The sequence below is a fragment of the Centroberyx gerrardi genome, chromosome 2 (genome assembly GCF_048128805.1).
Source record: "Centroberyx gerrardi isolate f3 chromosome 2, fCenGer3.hap1.cur.20231027, whole genome shotgun sequence".
Taxonomy (NCBI): Eukaryota; Metazoa; Chordata; class Actinopteri; order Beryciformes; family Berycidae; genus Centroberyx; species Centroberyx gerrardi.
In genome coordinates, this window is record NC_135998.1 from 21,484,650 (window position 1) to 21,506,937 (window position 22,288).

A 22,288-nucleotide genomic window follows, 5' to 3' on the forward strand; every position below is an offset into this window, starting at 1 on the left:
TGAACACACACAGGCAAAACAACATGGAGGGCGGGGAACATCCTGCATAGTAAGATGCCACCACTGCCCACCCCACTGTGGGCAGTGGTGGCCTAATGGTTAGAGAAGCGAGCTTGTGACCGGAAGGTCGTCCGTTCAATCCCCCGGACCGGCAGGATAAATCTGGGTGGGGAAAGTGAAAAGCAGCGCTTGCCCCTCCCTCATTACCACCACTGAGGTTCCCTTGAGCAAGGCCCTTAACCCCAACTGCTCCAGTGGAGCTGCTCAGTGGCCAGCAGATCAGACTGTGGTTGTACTGATCAGCTTCCAGGTGTGAATGTGTGTGAATGTGATCAGGGCGTTCCTGAAAAAGAGAGCATTGCTCTCAGTGAAACTCCCCTGAATAAATAAAGGTGAAAAAAAAAAATGACTCTAAAGGAGGGGGAAAGTGTGCTACAAAGGAGGAAAAGTTATTTAATCGGGAATTGTTAGCAATGACATATCAAATGTATTAAGTGCTGATCAGTACAATTTAGGCTAATAAAACCTTGCCACAATAACCAAGGCTTTAAATTATATAAATATTTTATCGAATATATATATGTCTATAATATTTCTAATATTTTAGTATAATTTGTCATTTTAGTAATTATCCTCTGCTCAATCGTCAGATTTCCAGCCATGACCTAAAGTGTACCTGCAAACAAGAAAAATCTTTTATCACACAGAGTATTTGTAGTACATGCCATTGTATCCCTACTTTTTAAAGAACCTGTATTACTATAAAAAAGTAGCCAAATGTTGATTTTCATCTGTGGTTTATGACTTGGCCTGGTCATGCAATGTATTGTTTGAGTATACTTGAACATGTAAACCAGAATGGCCCGGCCACCAATAGGCACGCTCAGTCTCAGACTAATACCCTCCTGTCTATATACAAATGGCAAAACTATATTTATTTCAGATATAATTTTGTTTAACACTGATACAATCTGCACTATAATCTCAATTTTGCAATGCTGCTATTTTAATTAAAAAATTGCTAACAAAACATTATCATCCATATTGTGATTTGCAATTTAGGCCCAATTGCCCATCCCTAGCCTACAGTCATTCATATTGCATGAAAACCTACACCACAGAGTTAGTGTGGTATTTTTTAGTTGAAGCCAGTGATATTTAGTCTGTGTGCTTTTGGACTTAACCCAGACATAACAGTTCTCCGAGATGCTATACTCAGCAACCCTGACATAGCTTGAAGTACTGCACAACCACACACACACACACACACACACACACACACACACACACACACACACACACACACACACACACACACACACACACACACACACACACACACACACACACACACACACACACACACACACACACCTCCCAACCACACACCATCGACTTGCCAGTAAAATGTAAACTATGGTTTGTAAACTGTCTAGACACCAGAGTCACTGGAAAAGCATGTGCACGTGAATCTTTTTTCTTTATACAAATCAAAATTTCTCTTGAATTTAATGGCTTCTAAGATGAAACTGTGGAGATACCCAGTATTTGACAGAGAGCTAAGCCAACCCAACATCAGATAAATAATGTGTGCGAGTCAGACAGCAGGCTGCGTTTCAGGCTCTTTTTTGGGCTGTTTTTCCTTCTCAGTGGATGGTGTTGTGTTTGAGATAAGGGCAGAGTGAATGGGCCCCCAGAGCAGTTATGTAAGTTGGTGACAAAGCTCATTTATTGTTCTGCTGGGCCGAGGGCTGAAGTTCTGAGGCAGCTGAGGTCACACACACACACACACACACCACACACTAAGTATGGGATGTTTGTGCTTTGTGTGCATCGAAAGAGTTTGACTTGCTCTGTGTACCTGAGTGAGGGCGCTCACACATGATGACGATTCTGCATGCCGTAGGTAGGCTTGTCGATACATCATGGAAATGTACATGGTAGCAGGAAGGCAGGGGATATAAAACCATTAGATGTCACCAAATCATCTCTGACCATGATGAAGGCCACAAGCCGAAACGCGTTGGTCTAACAATAAAGTTGTTCTATATACTACCAAATCATCTCTTCACAACAGTATTTTATACCCTTAGCAATTTTGCAAAGCATGACTATTTGTTTGAGCTTTAATCTAAACATCACAACAATCGCAAATTTGTTATTGCTACCTGTTCCTCTAGCCTCGTGAAACCAGCCGGTCACACACAATTACACTGGCTACAAGATCCATCTGGCCCCAAGCCACTGGATTGGGTTCCAGCTGTGCTCAGAATATGAGTGGTCAATCAGCGCTATGGGGTGGGTTAATTGGTGAAGACGAAAGGCAAGCGCCACTGAATTTCAAAAACAATGGCGGGTCTTAAGGATAGTTTAAACAATGCAGTTATGTCTGAAATGGACAACATAAAATCCTTAAAAACAGAAGTCTGCTCTGAAGGCTTTGCTTCAAGGAGATGATATTTTAGCCCGTCTCCCAACTGGATTCGGCAAGAGGGTGATTTATAAGTTGTTAAGTTTTGCCGTTGATCGCTCTCATGGAGGACCAGATCAGTGAAGCTACGAAGCTGGGGATCACAGCTATGCACTCTGGTGTCCACAGCGATTCATGGCAATATCCTGCATAGATATTGCCAACTTGTATTCAGTAGGTCAGAGGCTTGGTTGCTGAATGAGAAGTGGCGCAATATGCAGGCAACACCAGTGTGTCGCTGAAACTTCAAAGGGATTATGGTGGATGAGGTTCGCGTCACATACAAATGGTAAATATAGGCTAATTTACAGCTGGTTCTTTAGCTAGTATTATATTACTAATTTATCTGTGATGAAATTTTTTTATTTTTTTATTTATTTACCAGGGACAGTGCACATTAATCGACATTTCAGTTTCCACATCAATGTAAATGTGCCAGAGTTAGCTAATGAGCTAATTTTCATCTGTAGTCCCTGGGCAGGTTATTACATGCTTATTAAATGCTTACTGTTATCTGTGGTGTGCAAATTATCGTTACAGAAATAGCAAAAATATCTGATAGATGACATAGCTGCTAATTATCAGCTGTGCATGCCAAAGTTTCTTTCGCTCAACACAAGGCCATGCCCAGCTGAAATAATTTACCCACGTGCTGGGCCAGATGTATTTGTGTGGTGGAACAGAGCACAAGAGTACAGATGGTTACACCAGGCTACCTGTTCCTCTACTCATCAATGCACACTGGACAGGATTCATGTCTCATGAATGGATGTGCAATAAATTTGCTTGTTGGATTGATACTCAAACAAAGATGTCATATTGCAAAGTTGCAAACAGTATAAAATGTGTTATCAGAAAATATTGGTGTAGAGTTTATTTTCAACTCTACACTTCTGGAAACTTATACGCAAGATGAGTATCTCTGCCTTCTTTGTACATCAATGCATATGCCACATGAAGCTGTACACTGATTGGAAGTGTTCTGAAAGGCTGCAAACTGGGTCAAAGTTCAAATAATTTGAACTTCAAGTTCAAATAATAATTTGATACATTTTTGATAATTATTTGAAGTTCAAGTTGAAATAATTAGAACAGCCAACTCGGTGGAAATTTTGAACAGTGCACAATGCCAAAGGTAGTGCTGCCTCTGAAGTGGGAACCAGTGCTCTCTCCATGGGGAAAACAATGGGAAAAAATTGGAGGTTTGGTGGTGGGAGGTAGAAAGAGCAAGTACTGTGTGTTTGTGGATCAGTGTGCATTTGTTCATTGTTTGAGCCAGTGATTTTGGAGAAGGTCAAATTGCCTAAAAATGCTGAATCGACTGCATATAAGTCAAGAATTTATTACAACATGCAATGATTTAGGCAGCTTGGTTCAGGTCTTCCTTATGCACCAGAATTTAGCTTACCTTAAAGTTTACCTGAAATTATCAAACGTAATCCATATATTGGGAGGACATTTGAGCATGGTAGTATGTCAAATCCTCAGCAAAATTATTTAGCACCATCACTTCACTATTTGTTTATTTTAAAAAATGCAGCTAGTATAGGTCCATCCCAAAAAAATAAAATAAAAATCTTTTGCTGGTTTTCATCATCTATATCTATTCATCCTGAACTTGCATTGTTTCCCCAAAATTGTTAAGAAGCCAGCAACAACACTGGAAAGAAAATGTGCTCACACAAAGCAAAATAAAATACCAACCAATCATAAATATACTATACCAATCATAACCAACCAATCATAACTATACTATAATAATCATAACTATACTAGACACTTGTATTTTCTAGTACATTTACAAGCATTAAATAAGAAAAAAAACGTATCCAGCTGTTCTTCAGCCTGGGCTTTGCCATGCCTAGTAGAACTGGCCTTCATGTTCTGACAGGACATGCACAGATCTCTAGATTCTAGTAACTCACTCTCTCTTCTCCCTCTGCCTGTGAAAATGATTCATTCTGTCTGCTCACAAAGACGATCCCTTTCCTAACCTCATACAAGAGGACGCAGTCATGCAACTTTCTAGCACACAATACTGCTCAACAACATTTGTGCACACACCAGTTACGTCACTGACAAACATTCTCTACGATTATTAAGATAAGAGTGTTTGCCCTCTGCTTCAACTAGCAGGTATGTAGACATCAACATAGCAACAACTTTGTAAAGAAAATAATAGGTCTTAACCGTTCAATAAATAAGACAGGCCTTTTAGGGACAGGTCATGTAGAGTCGGCCGGTGCCTTTACCTTGTGTTGTCCTGCTTGAAGAAAAGACTCCAAGAGCTGCTATGTTGAATAACTACTCACTATCTTCTGGTGGGAGTTGTTTAGTGTGCATGTTTACAGACGCTGGGCTGCAGACCATGACAGTGTGTGCATGTGTGGGCAATTTGCTCAAGTGCAAAGCCACACTAAACACACAGACCCATTCTTGGGCACTTAAGAGTGTCTTGCTGTTTCAGCATCGCCACTGGCTGCCCTTGCTGCAAGGGGAGGGGATATGCAATTGCTTCATCTGACTAGAAAAAACACAGGACACAGGTCTTAAACATATTATTTCTTGACATTTTCGCTAATCTTGGCCTTAAACCCCACCAATCCCCAACCCAGCTGTGGGCTTAATGTTATCTTTGGCTTCACAAAGTGCCATGCAATTAGTGCCATCTTCTTTTTCTTAGGGAGAACCATCATCAACAGAGCAAAAGTAAGACTGGTTCGTGCCTCAAATTGATCTCTCATGATGCTTAATCAGAGTCTCTTTATGAGCTAGTCCAATTAAACAAGTGAAACTCTCCTAAATTCCAACAAAGCTACCAAACCGCACTTCATATAGACTATCCAAAGTAAGACACTGCAGCACTCACTCAAGTCTGCATGTTTATTGCAGGAGGGTGACTGACGAGTCAACAGAGTCAACAGGAACAAAAAAAAAAGGGAGGTATAGATATATAAATAACTGGCTACATTGTGATGAAATTAAGCATTTTAAGGACAATAGATATAATTAACAACCATTTTGACTACAATAGATATAATTAACAACCATTTAATAAGTTATGGAAATAAACAAAATGTATAACTCATTATTCATGTTCTAAAATATTGAATTCCACAGTATGAGTATGTTTTATGAGTATGTTTTTCATTGTTGTTTGACCGTATGGACCCATATGGTTTTATGGGTTTAAGGATGGATATTGTCATCTGATAGCCAGCAGTTACTCATGCTTGGAAAGCCTAGCCTAACAAAATGAACTGAGGGCAAGGTGTGATCGCACCCTTAGTGTATAAGCTCTGCATATCCAAAGTTCAGAGCTTATACACAATGCATCCACTTTAAGGTGGTCGATAGAATTTAGGATATCTGTAATGTCTGCTATACAGGACGGCAAATCTGCACAAATTTTTTAATGGAAAAAAAATCTATAAACTGTGACGAGGACTTAGTGAGACTACCATTGCCAGACATGATAGGCCCCAGAGGAGGGTCTATGACAGATTTATGTATTTTTGGTAAAGTATAAAACACAGGGCTGATGCGATGTTCAGTAACTAAAAAGTCTTTCTTGTTCAGTAATCCATCCTTTCCAAAAAGAAGAGTCAATAAATGCATCAATCACAGATTTAATATTGTAAACATCAGTCACATGCAGACTTGAATAAGTGCTCCAGTGTCCTACTTCTGGTAGTTTTTCTGAAGTGCCCAGGTAAAATAGCTTTGTTTAAATATTGTCCTCTACTGTCGAGCACCAAATACTTCTTTTTTAAAAACCTGGTTATATTTGTGTCTCCTAAATTCCACTCTTATCAAAAGGTACATTGGAGTGTTATACCAGATTAGGCTATAGTTAAGGGAAAAGGAAACACGGTGCAGTGGGCTTCTCACATTCAGGACAGAGACTAAAAATGTGGTCCAAGTACCCGACCAGGCCAATATTAGACTTCACAGATCAAAGCCATATACTTTTTAAGAGGAATCTAGACTATGGGCCTAATATAGTCCAGCGCAACAGATCTTATCACATAAAAAAATAAATAAAATGGAGTGACATTTATGCAATTCAAGAGTGGGGAAATGTAGGCTCTGCTGTGCTAGCTCAGAGCACCAACTAATCATGCATCATGCAGGCTGGGAAGAGGCATTTTGCAACTTCTCAACAACAGCGGACATCCGTGGGCTTTTGCATATATTATGGCCTAATACAGACGTGTGTAGCCGAGGTGGAGAGCGGAAGGTTGGGGAGGACAGAGTGGAGACAGAGGGGAGAATGAGTCACTGCCCAGCTATCCTGTACTGGATTAGTCCCAGCAGGGAAAATGCTGAAAGTGCTGCTACAGGAGGGCAAGGGGGAGGTGTGGGGTGCTGCAGGTGCAAGGGTTGTATGTGTGTGTGTGTGTGTGTGTGTGTGTGAGAGAATGGGGCTGCATTGGAGCTCAGCCAAATTCCTCAAAACAAAGAAAGTCCAAGGCCTTTTTAAAAACCTGAACAGTCAGGCACAGGAATATCAAAAGTTCTCAGAGACCATCCTGAAATCAGCAGAGAAGCATTAGAGTCCTCTTGCCCCATGGTATATTCAAAGCCCACATAATGGGACAGAGCAATAGACTAGGTGTTTTTCCCTTGTCCCATCATCTCCTTCACCATTGCCAATCCCTCCCTGGAAGCATCGTTCAAAATGCCCCCCTCCCTCTTTAAAACAATTGCATTCTATATGCCTTCTATTTGAAGAAGAAAAAAAACACGCACTGGAAGCGTCAGACCACACATTTTCAACCACAACAATTGTTTTCAATGGCCAAACGCACACTCAAAGCATACAGTGGAGCGCCAAACTGACTTGACACATTGCTCCAACCTTGGTTTGATTTTGGGAGTGTCAACAGAGACCAGGACGGCTGTTTTCCCTGAGGTTTCTGAAGTCAGTGTGCAAAAGACAAAGGATAGGAAAATGCAGTTTGTAAAGAAACCGCACAGCGCTATTGCGCAATGAGCCGTTCAGCACCACGGACAGTGATAGGCAACACAGCGGGAGACAAGCATACAAAACGCAGGTGTTCAGCCACGCCACCTTTCCTCCTCCTGTTGGGTTGTCCACCATGAGTCTGTGAATGTTTAATCTACGTAAGTAATCATTATATCACTATACCGTTATATTTTATTTCCACACCTTAGAATTTATCTTTGTTTCTTTTCATTTCTAATGTATGCACAAAGAAAGTATGTATTTAATTGTTAAGTAGGCTACTATTAAGCGATTTGCCTAAATGGCACGTCGAAACCCAATTCTCAACATTTGTAACATTTGATTAGGAATGATCTTTCCTCATTGAATATGTTGTTGAATTTATGGTTAATTGTAATTGTAACTTTCTATTAACTTTAAGTCTAACAAATCCTTGATAGCCATGAACAAATCATTAGTTCATTTTTATTTCATAACTTAAAAATGTTAGTAAATGATGACTTATGTATTATGTCATATCTTTACTGAGATTCATTTTTAGATAGGCAAAGTTATCTCCAGCAGCCCTGTCAATGTGTTGCTACATCAATTAATAATGTGTTGTATAAAATTAGTAAATGTTAGCAGATCCTTTATTGGTCTCAAGGGAATCATTTTTAACTTATATTGAAGACATCGCAAGACTTTTCTTTAATTTATTAACAAAGTTGCTATTAAATAGTGGTAAAAGATTTGTAAATGTATTGGGTGATAGAATTTTCTATGATTGTAGCTGAATAATTACATGTCTTTTGCATGAAATATGAATATCTTTACTATGTTTACTAAACATTTATTCATCACTTAAAGACTGTTTTTCAGTACCTAATCTGAAGTTGAAGCTGTCATCCTTTGTTAAGGTTTCTAGAGGTTTACAAATCATTAGCAAATGTTAAACATGCAATAAGCAATATCAGACATAAGCAATCCTGAAACAAATGTGTGCTATGTGGAGATTTCATTGAGACATAATGATATAAACCAATATCCCCACACACGCGGGCCAGCTGTGTTGCTGTTTTCACCTCTTTTCTAAAGCTTGTTGTCAAATTCTGGTCCGGAACAAAGCTCCTCCCACTCCATTCAGTAGCTTTTATTTTATTTTTTTTAAACTAGCTTGGCTCCTCTCTCGCCGAGGGAGGAGCCAAGCCAAGCCCTCGCTGGGTGTGGGCCAGTTTTACCCACACCCGGCCCACATCCAGCGAGTGAGCGAGCGAGCGAGCGTGCGTGCGTGCGTGCGTGTGTGTGTGTGTGTGCGTGTGTGTGTATATTTTACAACAAAAATCCTTATTTCAGCAGATATGTGGTGTAAACACAAAGACAGAAAAACATCAAAAGCTAAATCACATCTTGCAGGAGAAATAGTGAACCCTCAGCCTGCTTGTGTTTTGTCTGGTTCTCTTTCTAACTCCGTTCGGTATCTCAGCCAACAGGAGAGCAGCAGTCTCAGATGTCAGGTTGAACGGGTCATCCGGCGCACACCGCGGCGTAGCCCATTTTAATAGTGCTGACTCCACCTACCCGGGCCAGTTTCGGCATATGCCAGTGGCAATTATAAGTGGACCCAGGTAAACCTGACAACAGCAGCAAAACAAGCGCACCACTGCTGGAAAAAAACAAACCTAGGGATAACACTGCGAATATGCTGCTGATTGCTAACCATAAGCAATGTTAGTCAGTAAAGCTTTGTAGAATAACACCCACAGCCATTTTCAAACTAACAAAATCTCCCATTTGCCAGTCCCATTTGCTCGGGGAGTAAAGAAACTTGTGTTACTTATGAGATGGGAGTAATTATGTACCTGGTATTAGACAGACCTGAGGTATTAACAGATTAACAGATGTTGCATTTGTATTAGGAAAAGTTTGAATTCTGAAAGCCATATCCTAGAAAATACCAACAAACACTCTATAATTTTAATCTCTGGAAAGGGCCCGTGGTAGTGGGACACACCCACAAACACCACCACAGAAATCTGCATGTTCTGTACATGTTATCCAAATCTGTGGTTTGAATGTAATTGATAAAGGTGAATAGTTGTTTACAATGCAGATCTACACACCTGGCCACTTTTACATATATAGCCCTTTGCCATTTGTTATATAATGCACATATATTGGTATTTGTATAACTTTCATCCTGCACATATTTCATATTTGGTATATTTTTTGGCATATTCTCATATTGGCACGCATTCGTTTTTTTCCTTTATCTCAATTAGTTCTACTGCTGATATTTTTCACACCCTGTTAATGCTGGAATACATGTATTTTACATACTTTTATTCATTCCTTGGTTTCATATGTTTATATGACCTTCTTTTTCTATATACCCATTTATATTTGATTTTTCTTTGCTCTATCCTGTTACTCTTTGCTAATTTACTCTTTACAGCTCAGTTTTCCCAGGGGGATCATTAAAGTTTCACCTTATCTTATAACCCATCTTATAACAATGTACTCCCACAACCAGTTACTGAGATCTAGGCTATTTGCTCACCTCCAAAAACTGTGGTAATATCTTCAGTTTGGCCAGGTTAGATTTGTTGATTATCAAGTCTGGAAGGGGTACATATGGCTCTGGTGAAGGCTTAAGCTCGGGTGACTCGTTGACCACCTGGTCCTGACCATCCATAGGCCGCACATAGGCCGTGGGCTTCCGGGTCATGACTATGTTTGGAGCCTTGTAGGCCAGGAGTGGAGGGAAGGTCTGGGAGGGTAGTGTGGTACCCTTGTTGGCCTGGGGCAGAGATGCATCTTTGGGGGACTTTTGGGGGTCCAATGGGGAAACATCCATACTGCTGGGAGACTCAAGGGGGTGATCTGGGGTCCCGTGGTGCTGCTGTCTCTCGCAGGTGTCCTTATTGTCAGTGTCTTTGGGCTCATAGTTACCATGGTCACTGGAATGTAGGGAGGGTAGGGGCTCAGCATCAGGAGACAGAGCAGACAGTACCCGGGGAAGGCTGGCGCACTCCTTGAAATCTGGGAAGGCTTTACTCTTCCTCTGCTGCTGGGCTGAGTGGCTGAGCTGGCCGCCCTGACTGTGGTTCAGAGAAGCCTGGGAGTTAGTGGAAGAAGGTCCATGGTGATTAGGGGGAGCAGGGACAGTGGACTTCATCATGGGCTGAGAGGAGTGACTACTGTTATTAGAGGGGCCTTTTTGGGACTGGGTATGGTTATGGAATGGAGGCTTGGCTGATTTGTCTGTGTTAGGTTGGCCCTGATCCAACTGTGACAACGTTACATGAGTGGAAATGGACAAAGGGTCCTTGACAAAGCTGCCCAAGCTGGGAGAGGGATTATTCACGTCTTCATAACTGCCCAGCATCTTTTGGATGCGACTGGAAAGCTCATCCCCTTTGTTTGTCTGAAAAAAAGGGGGTAAACAGTTAGCCAAAAGAGCAAAAATCCAGTGTTGTTAAGACTGATCTGAATGGACTACTAATCTGAGATCCACAGGAACTGATGGTATCACAAAATCAAAATCAATGTGATCAATTCCCCAACTTCTGCTACAGAAAATCAACCAAAAAACACACAAACAAGAGGTTAACAAACAATGGGTTTACCTATGTGAATAAAGACATGACAGAAAAAAAGCCTTATTTGAACTATTTGAGCATTTACTATAGGCGAGTGTAACTGTATGACCATATAATTTACATTTGTTATGTAAATTATTTGTAGTTTAAAACACAGTGCATTTCAATGGAAAAATACACAATGAGTGCACGGTGTGTTCATAGCTAGTAGTAAATTCACAGAAACATTAAATATGAACTTTTTGGGTGGTAATGTTTTAGAAGACATGCCCAAACACAACATACGCATTACATAGAGTTAACCCAACCTAAATTTACTATGGTGAGTGGAGGTGAAGCTCCCGAATTAGAGGACCCTCCATCCTCTTACAAGCCGGCTGTGTGGGAATATTTTGGTTTCTCAATCACCTACTAAAATGGCAACAAGGTTGTTAACCCTATAATGCATGAGGGGTCAAACATGACCCAGCTGCATGTTTTTGTGTTGTACCTTGTACTGTATATTTGTGTTGTTTTTGTTTAACGTGCAGTCAGCTAACGCTGCTCTGATTCTTTCAACAGAGAGTTCAATAAAGTAAAATATGGGTTGTTTTTGTTTATTTTTAACCAATAAATTAACCGAACCGTGACCCAAAAACCGAGGTATGGACAGAACCGTGACTTTGGTGAACCGTTACACCCCTACAGTGTAAGGATTCTACTTTGAAACACAATCATATTTAACCAAATCTATCCAGAACTTGTTGCCCTTGCCAGTGTTTAGTACCCAAAAGAACACATTACTTCTGACTACTTATGACAGCCACCCATAATTACATTCTAAACCAACATTTCAAAACTCTAGGAAGTTCACTCAGTACTGTAGCCCTTAGTACTGTTATCTTCCTCTTAATTTCTTCAGCAGAGGGCAAAGATGTGTTTTATGTGTTAGATCAACCTTTTCAGATCTGCTTTTTCCCTGACTGGCCACAGATGATCTATGAGCACCTATCATGCAGATTCAGTGAAAAGCATATTCATAAACAGATTTAATTTAATTCATTCATCGTTTCAATTCTGGAATTTTGGGGAGACAAAAGAAAGTGCAAGTTATGATACTTCAAAAAGCCTTTCCAACCTATAGGGAGGTAAAGTCAATGTCACACCCAGTATAGCCTTGACTTTCCTACTTTATACAGCATATATTACAAAATATGAGCAAATTATGCAACGTACCATTCTGACTTCCCAATATGTCACAGGATTTTGGGATGTGTTTCCACTTTCCACAAGAATTTATGGACAATTCAACCACAATTACTCCAAACAGCACCTGCAGGATAATCCAAGTGTTCTAAAGCCAAATGATTGCACTGTGGGTCCAAAAGTCCAATATTCATCTCAATATTTCATTATCTCCTAGATTTTCTAGATTTTTTTCTTTTAGATTTTATTTCTCTCAATGGTCTCTCTCTCATCTGAAAATGTTCAACACAAGACTACGTATTCTTGCACAAGCTTATCCTGTCCACCCCTAGCTTTCTTCAATGTTTCAAAAGGGGAAAATAGCCTGAAATTACACCTCAATCGTTATCATATGCCAACAAAGGTCATATGCAGGTCACCAGTCCCTGAGAAGCTCATTACTACACCACTGCAAAGGGGTGTGAGAAAACAGTTTAATGACAGGTGGGATTTGATGACACCACCTAATGAGAACCATTGACAATCGATCAAATATTTCAAAAGCATTAATTGTCCCTAAATACATCTAGGCTAAGCCAAAGGTTTAGGCATTATCGGCAAAACTTAACTTAATTATTAATTTTCCAGCCAAATGTAACTTTCCATTAATTTTCCCAATAACTTTAACACATTATTTGATAACTAATTTATTATATGCTACACCTTCATTTTTTCATTGTACAAGCTGTGGGGCATTACACAGAGAGACACGGGTGAACACTATCTAATTGCACCATTTGCAAGACTGTAAGGCTACATTTAACTGGTTAAAGAATCTTGAGGTGAAGATGGCTCAAAATCTTTCATTGTTCAAACTTGGAAAGGTATTGTTCCCCCAACTCACACAAAGTGACTTGTACATAAGAATTGCACCAGGGATGCAATGCCCTTCTGGTAGTGAAACTTTGTCACCATTAAAAACCAGAAGCCATAAAAACATCCGCTTTTCCCTTTATGTTAGCATGAAATATTTGATATCTGTGGAAAACCTGTAACTTATGCTTTCATTTTAAACTGAGCACACTACACATGAGCATGGCACATGAGCTACAGTATGTTATTCACATATTATCATCTATACCTACAGACCTAGACAAGCTTTACTTGGATTTACCCTCACCTTGTAGGGTTCCCCAAAGAGTGGCACATTCTCAGGATTGAGATCCTTGGCTTGGCTCGTCTCCTGGTTCCTCTGCTCCCATGCTCGGATGCGAAGAAGGTTCCTTTCTTCATTGTACAAGCTGTGGAGCATTACACAGAGAGACAGACATAAGTGAACACTGTGTTTACACCATTTTCTAGACTACAACACTAAATCAGATTAACCAGGTGGAGATGCTGAAGGCAAAGATAGTTGAAAATCTTTCATCCCTCAAACATGAAAAGGGTAGCCCCACAACTCAAATTGAGAATAAAGACATTTTTCCCCAACTCTCAAATTGATTGAATGAAATTGTGATAACTAAACATGAGATTTAAATGAGCTAACATGATGATGTAGGGATGCAAAAAACACATTGTTACTTTAGTCACTGAAATTACTAAATAATATGCAAGCTAAGAAAAATCGGTCTGTGAGTTTTTAGTGTGCGGAATAAATATTCTATGGACTATGAGATTTAAAATATTTTGAAGCTCTGAAAGGTCTATACAGCCTGTTATTTTCTATCTGCATTTAATTTTTATCGAGAATTTATCTGCTTTCACCCATATTTGATATACTTAAACCCCACGTTGATGAATGTGATTGATCATTACGGTAAAATGAGATATGGACACATGGAAATTTGTGGCATCTTGTCACAGACTTATCTACCCAAGGGGCAGAGCAGTCCTGTCTAAGGGGAAAAGAGAGTACGCCCATCACATCTACAGACAAGTGTAATTAGAACCACAAATGCCATGAGGTTTCCATCACAACGCTCACATCTGTTCTCTCCAGTCCCCAAAGATGGCATGCAACCATGTAGATGTCATATGGATGATTATGACTAGTCCTAATGTTATGCCTATGGTACACTAAAAGAGCTTGTTTATTATGGTGAATGATATTGTGTAGCAATAGCAGGCCCCATGGGAGTAGGCCCAAATAGTCTAAATAAACTTGAGTGAATTAAACCCTTATTTTGTAATTTGATAGTTTTCTTCCCAAAATACAGTGATGATTATCTTCATCTGACCACAACCCCAATGGGAGGCTTCCATGGCAACAAGTGGAGCGGCCAAGATCTGGGACAGTATGTTATACAGATGAGCATTTACTCATTAGTCACAGATGTAGCAAAGAGACTGGCCAAAGTATCAGGACAGCACAAACTGGCATCATTATTACACAATGGTAAAGCAACAAGTATCAATATTAAACCTCTACAAGATTTCAAAACAACCATAAGAAATAGTCTAAAGGTTCCTTAGTGATTGTAAGGTGGCTACCATGACTTCCCCAGTAAAAACTTGGATGCAGAAAAATATTGAGAAACAGCTTCTGAGAGCAATATCAGGGGTTAGGCTATCATTATTTATTTTCTAAATAAATTTTCAAAAAAATAAAGCATGATTGTCCAGAATCAGCACTCACATCCACCAATTGCTGGTTTTGAAAATAAATGTTCTAGTTGTCCCTAATTAACTGATTAAATAATTTGGCCAATTTGGTCAACCTCTAGTCAATTTAAAGGATAAGTTCGGCGATTTTGGACCTATATATAATTTGTCTCTTACATACCTGTAATACTTGGACTCGCAGACAATATTGGCTCCCAAGTCAGCTGTATGTTGAAAGGGTGAGTTCCGGTGGCTAGCCTCTTGTTGCTAACAAGCAGTCCAAACGGGGTATGTCAAAATATCTCCAAAAAAGCCAGTCTGTGAAACTGATATGATGACCAACTGACATCTTTATATCCACAGCCCGCAAACAAGCAACACCACACCATTTTTAGTCAGTGGATAGTCTTCATCCAAACTCTACCTGGCTCCATGTGAAATTGTTTACAATCTGACCTGACCATCTGCAAAACTATGAAATCAGAGCTAATTTAATTTATTTAGCAATTTGCAATTTTTCTGTTTACCCTCAACTCCCCTGAGACATTTTGGCATACCCTGTTTGGACTCATTGTTAGCAGCAAGAGGCTAGCAACGGCAGCTCACTATTTCAACCAACATGTGACTCGGGAGCCAATACTGTCTGCGGGTCCAAGTATTATATCTATGTAAGAGACAACCGAGCTAGACTTATCCTTTAATAACTTATAACTTAACTTATAAAGCACTTTTCTACAACAAAAGCTGACAAAGTTTTTTTACAATGAAGACACATAAACAAGGTTTCAAGAAGAGGACAGAGGTGCTTGCGGTGAACACACAGGCTATAATGTAAACTATTGTTATGTAGCCAATGTTTCCTCAATTAATTAATTGAGCACTTATGTATTACTATCCAAGACCTTTACTTAATTGGATAAAGGTTAGGTAAATAGACAGGTGGTAGAAGGAACGGAGAGGATATATATATATACACATACATGCATACATACATACATACATATATATAGATACATAAAGATCTAAAGTTATCTCTAACGCTGCGCTTCACCAGAGACTAATCTTGCTAGTCTTGCATCACACTCAATCCAACAGACCCTCCTGTTGTGAAAGCAAAAGTGAAACTTAAAATTCCACAATTCATTCAAACTCACATGTGTTTGTAATGGTGTGTGTAAGAAGTGAGTTGACACTTTTTTGTTATCGGGGGTGTGTGAAACTGCTCAGCACCCATATTGCCCCCTGTTTACCATTTGATTCTACTGGACACACTGCTGTCACTAGGGCTGCAACTAACGATTATTTTCATTGTCGATTAATCTGTCGATTATTTTCTCGATTAATCGATTAGTTGTTTGGTCTATGAAATGTCAGAAAATGGTGAAAAATGTCGATCAGTGTTTCCCAAAGCCCAAGATGACGTCCTCAAATGTCTTGTTTTGTCCACAACCCAAAGATATTCAGTTTACTGTCATAGAGGAGTAAAGAAACCAGAAAATATTCACATTTAAGAAGGTGGAATCAGAGAATTGTGACTTATTTTTCTTAAAAAATTACTCAAACCGATTAATCGATTATCAAAATAGTTGGCGATTAATTTAATAGTTGACAACTAATCGATTAATCGATTAATCGTTGCAGCTCTAGCTGTCACTGTAAGTAAGGCCGTGATATATTGAAAATAAGTCGTCGTTGTAGACATCCCCAACCACCAGCGTTGGTTACATGCAGAATAGAAGTAGTTGAAAACAACTCTGTTTGCTTGGTAGAAATCTTGCTGCTGCTGAATGAATGAAACACTGCATAGGGAACTCCATTAGGCAATGGCTTGTTTCACTGCATTTTGCACCCTTTCCCATGTTGGTGGACTAACATCGATTTAGTGTTCTGGCTCCTCAAGAGGAGGAATATCTAGGGGACTCCCTATGCCTTTCCAGGTGTGTCTTTCCTAGGTGATTTTCTAGTTATGAGTAAGTAACAGTATTCAATAAGTCATTAAATGGAATATATAAGCAGCTCAATTCAATCTTCTTTATACAACGTTGTGGGTTGCCATTAGTCACTGTGTAAAAGGCTATGATAACCTCAAATCATGAATTGATTAATTTTAAAGTAATAATCCACAACATTTTCATATGAGTAAATGTCTGTTTTGTTACTCTATTGCTGATTGATATAACGTATAGCCTAGGCTACCCAGTTCAAAAAAGCTTTTACATTTGCTGTTCTAAACTCCCGTTATGTAGGTTTTTCTCTGGAAAAATTCTCTGGCACACAGGAAGTGATGCTTTATATAATTCTGGCACCAGCAATAGCGGTTTGCGCGAAATAAGAACTCAGCAGTAAGCATGACCAGCAATGGCCACCATGGCAGGAAAAAAAAAGGAAATACTGCCTACAGCAACTCAAACTTAACAAAAAATCTAAGGCAAAAGACACCATAGGACTCAGTGACTCGGTTTGATTGCCACTCTCTGCCACAGAGGGAAGAGAGTCTGTCTCAGTGCTCTATTTTGCACTAAATAAAGAGGACAGAGGACAAAGCCTCCAGCCACCATCCTCAACTTCTGTGGGAAACACTGTTACTCATTCTGTTTATGAGTACCATATGCTAACTGGTGTGCTTCTGGCTTTCTTAGGGAAAATGAATTAAAGTAGTGAGACTTGGTTGGAATTTTGCACCAATTCTAGCCTTACCCGAGGAAAAAAGTAGCACACTCAATGCAGGCAATCTGCAGCGCAGTATGCAGTAGTTTTAGCTATTGGACCCCCTTTTGACCAAAAAACCTAACAAATTTCCTAGAGTAGTATTTTATGCATTGTACTGAAACTTCTGCCACCCACAATTTGGAAAAAGGCAAAATTGGAGTACTGACTAAATCCCAGCAGTAGCCTACATTTTGTATTTGAGGCGCTACTGACACAGTGGCACAGCCAACATCAAACTAATACTGACAGAAAAATGTAATTCAGCACGACAAGCTGATTTCTAAGGTGGACATGACATGAGTAACTAGGGAGTTTTGGTTGCACATAATTGTTTAAAACATTCACAAATGAATAGTTTACTGGTGTGCTGATTGTCACAGATTTTGATGGAGCCCTTCTAGCCTACTTTGATCTCTGTCATACAGTTCTTCCTAAGTAACATCCATCCAAGACCAAGAAAAAATCTAACCAAGGCAAGGGACCACTGACCCCAGAATCAAAAACATCTAGGCCCAATCAAAAACTTGCCCTACCTTTACTTTGCAAGAGACAAAATAGCTGCAGGCTACACTACAAATTATCTAAAAGTTGTTTTATCAGCAATTACACTCACCTAAGATGAGTCAAATGCTGAGAATTGGTACAAAACAGGAGGTGGTAATAATAGGCTCATTGGGGAGCATACCGTAACCTGAAAAACCCTAGCTCCCGCAAAAAAAGGGGAAGTGTTTGGGACATTTCAAGCCCAAAGGGTCATGAAAATAGACTTCATTTTGCATTTAGCAAAATGTATCACCTGCATATTTCACAGTATAGCACTGCTCACATTGCACTTCGCACAATCCAATTTTACAAATACAAATCCTTACAACTTTGAGCATACTGGGAGACAATAAGTCTAAATTCAATCAGTACCAAGACAACAACAGCAAAAGAAGAAGGAAAATAGTGGCAGGAGTGTCAGCATCAAGGGAAAAAGTTAGAGTGTACCTGCTGCTGAGCACTGCCGGATTTGAGTGGTGCATCTTAACCAATCATAGAGACAGGTCATAGGCACAGTGAACTTTGTGAAAGAGGGCCAATCAGAGACTGCTAAATCAAGCTCTGCTTACGCTTTGATGCGATTGCCTCCCATTCACCTCGGCTCTCTTCTTGATGTTTTGTTCTTGAGAATCCATGCTTGTACATATCCATGCTAGCATTGCTACTAATCAGCGCTCACTGACTAAAAGGGTTCATGAAGAATAAGCAGCTGGCTCTCATTTCCGCAAGACTCATTTTTGACACTTGCAACCTTGTCAACTGCCACACTTTAATTTAATCTAACTACCTACAGCTAATTAATAAAATAAGAAACCAAGCTTAAATAAACTCATGGCTCCCGGAGTCTTCAATACTTCCACACTCTGCAAAACACTGCTTCCATAAAAGAGTTTGCTACTACTGAAAATCACACTGATGATTGACCTCATTAGATGTACATGAATTATTCATGAGGTAATGTACAAAAACTGTGCTTTTTATCAAAAACATGATCAAGCTTTAGGCTACATCTAGAGCAAATGCTACCTCGTCGCATTATATATGTCAGTAAATTCAATCCACAAATGGAGGTTTAAATCATTCACAAAAACATGCTTTTATGCTAATTCTCCACTGGACTCCATTCTATCTGGTCTCTCTACGAGAGAGAGAATACTACCATACTCGACCACTAGGGGGGCAAAGGTGCATTTTTCAAATTGCATGTCTGTGTAAGTCTGTGATGATAGGTAGGTTAGGAAGCTTGCGCAAGAGTGTGCCCTCTCTGCTAGGCTAGTGAACAGTTAATGGATAATTATGTATAGTGCAGTCCAAAAAAAGGTTCAAATGGTTTCGACTTTTAACATATGAAAAAATATGGATCAACGCTGCGTAAAAAGACGGACAGCCCTCGGTTTTCTCAGTCATCCGTCAACGCATCAGCCCCAGAGAATACATTAGCTCAATCCATTTTTGACAGATACACTATCACTGTCTGGCAGCATTCAAGTGAGCATTTGTGATGCATCACAAAACTGACAATATCCCATGTAGGCCTGCACGATTATCACAAAGCTGATTAATTCCATTGATATTGTAATTGCGATTATAATTTTGATTAACAGAAGTGCAATTAAATAGCTATTTTGTGTTGCCAACTACCTATAGGTTGACAATTTAATTGTGATGGTGGTTGTTGCTGGGGATTGGACTCATAACGGGAGACTGTCAGATTGAGTAGGCCTACAATGCTGCTGGTCTGTGCATCGCCGAATGACAGACATGACGTGATGAGCACATCAGGCGCATTAGAGATCGATTTAGATCAATTTCTATACATTGAGCAAACTTCTATACATTGGCGGCTGTGTTGATATTGTGGCGGTGTGCCACTGAAATTACTTAATTGCACTTTTAAACTTTACAATGCTCCTCTTAGCAGCATCATAAAACAAAGCTCTTATTCAACGTTACTCATTTTAATTGAGGCCTACCTCTCAAATTGTTTTGGAGGCTACCACAAACAGGAGAAATTCACACGTCTTAAAAGATGCTCATTCAATTTGTACAGACTGCTTCAAATGTTTTCAAGACACGCCCCCAACAACGCAACCTAGGTGGTTTCAATGCAACCTATCCACGAATGTGACGGATGCCAAATGTCCCATGTGAACGCTGCCTAATGTTGTCAACACATGATCACCGGCAAAACTGCTTTGCGCTGGCTGAGAAATAGTTTTCCTATGGAGAGAGTGGTGACACCGACCCTAGACGCAGTGCCACCTTCGGGGTCGCGCACCTCTTGGAGTTTCACATCGTTTGCTGCTGACCTTTCAAAGCGCGTCCAATCAGATTATAGCTTTGTGTGACATACAAAGAACAGAAAGATGGAGAAGTTAATATCGTGTGCGTCCAAATTTCCAGAGTAGTGCAATACAACATTAAAATGTTACCACATCCTCAGGAAAAAATACATTTTGCTTTTTAATTTTACCAATAGCAGAGATGACTTGTATGTCCTGCCTTCCAGATTATGAACGCTTCTGTGATGAAGTATCAGTAAGCCTCCCTGTGCAACACCAACAGTGAGCCCAGCTCAAACTGCTCGTGTTGACAGCTTAAGGCAAGGGAATCTTAAATGTTAGATTTCTTTTTGTCCATAATGTGCAAGAGTATATGAACAACAACCCAAAGCAACTCCACTGAGTCACTCCTCTATTAGAAGCAATGCTCTGCTTTTCTTTCCCTATAAATCATCAATGATATACCTTTCACCTTTGCAGCATGGTCTGCAATAGATGTAGTGGCTATAGGATCCTATTCCTGTCTCTGTAAACTCTAATCCACTTGCTGCACTGCCCAGCCCCGGTCCTAGCTAACTAATGTGTGGTTATCATATTAAACCCTTCCCACCAGGGTTGAAGCCAGGTTATTACTAATTTGAAAAAAATATGACATGAGTTTAGCAACTTCGGGATAGTACTGAGCATAATTATTCCTTATGTGCTTGAAGGTTTCTTGTGTTAAGACCATAGATTGAAAGCTGTCTTATATTTCACTCTTCTGGTCAGGTTATAAGAGCCCAAGTTAATTATAGCTCAAAAACCATGATGTTACTGGGCAATCAGCGCCGAGCGTGTAACGTTACTAAGCTTCATTCAATGCCTCTCAGTCGCCATGTTCTGCCTTTCTTGGGACACTTGAAACGAATAAACGTTAACTCAACTGAAATTAAAAACAGACACTCAAATTAACACAGTCCTTACTGAACACTCAAAACCGTTTTCCGAGTTAAACTGTTTTTCAACTTTGTTGGATAGTTTGTCAAACTCTACAACGGAGGTTAGGGGAATGTGTATGTTAGTAGACGTAGGTTTAAAACTGGACATATCAACATTTATTTACGCAAAGTACTCCAGCAGCTCTGTTGTCCAGCGGGTAAAATCACACCAGCCTGCTCTCACCGCGACAGCTCATTCCAGCTGATTCCACCTTTTCCTCGAATTGCTTATCAAGCTGAAAACCAGGGAAGTCTATGGTGGCATTCAGTTTTACATTAACTACAGAAATGTACCAAACCCCGACTACCTTCCACCCGATACTTGCAAAGAGTTTCGCACAAAAACCGTACTTTTAGACACGTTAACACCGCTAGTGAGCAGGCTTTCCAGTTCATTAAGCGTAGTTAGCTGACAGGGTTAGCGCCCAGCTGCTAGCAGCTAGCCTCTGTGTTGCCTGCCTACCTTGGTTGAGATGACATGGTGCGCCTCTCACAGCCCAAGTTGGTTGCCATATGTTTCTGACAGTCCTCAACAAGATGATCTTCCCTCTTGGTCACATTGTTTACCGGTGAAAATATGTTGTCAATTTAAATGACTGTCAAGATGTTGTTGTTTGGCTGCTAGTCGTGCGTTTGGGGTCTTCTGTCGCTGCCTACTGGATTGTTCTACTTTATTCACCCATCCGGGGACCAAGCTCAATTTTATTCACTCTGCCTAGTATGAAATTGCAAAGAATGTATGAAACGGTTCTGTTCATGTTGTAAGTGTAAATAGGAGCAACATATTTGAAAGGTGTTTATTATTGGCTGTACTGTTTACAATATGAGTTTTCTCCCCCCTCACAACTACAGGTTAAACAAAGTTTACACCGTTACCCCTGCGTGAAAGACATGGTACAGCCGTAAACGTCCTGTTTTGGACATGTTTTTCCAACCCAAATTGGTGCATGGTTTCTGATTAAAAGTTTCTCTGGTGCATGGCAGCCACG

General features: G+C 40.0%; 1 protein-coding gene across 1 annotated transcript in view; it reads right to left on the minus strand.

Annotated features, from left to right (window-relative positions):
- Nucleotides 1-21,938, minus strand: part of aff1 (AF4/FMR2 family, member 1) — a 37,649-nt gene extending 15,711 nt beyond the window's left edge. Inside the window, exons 1-3 of the mRNA XM_071894957.2 lie at nt 21,763-21,938; nt 13,365-13,485; nt 9,979-10,845 (exon numbers count right to left, since the gene is read on the minus strand). Of these exons, the coding sequence (XP_071751058.2) occupies nt 9,979-10,845; nt 13,365-13,485; nt 21,763-21,812 (1,038 nt within the window). The 5' untranslated portion in view covers nt 21,813-21,938. The remainder of the gene's footprint in view (nt 1-9,978; nt 10,846-13,364; nt 13,486-21,762) is intronic.
- Nucleotides 21,939-22,288: the final 350 nt, after the last annotated feature.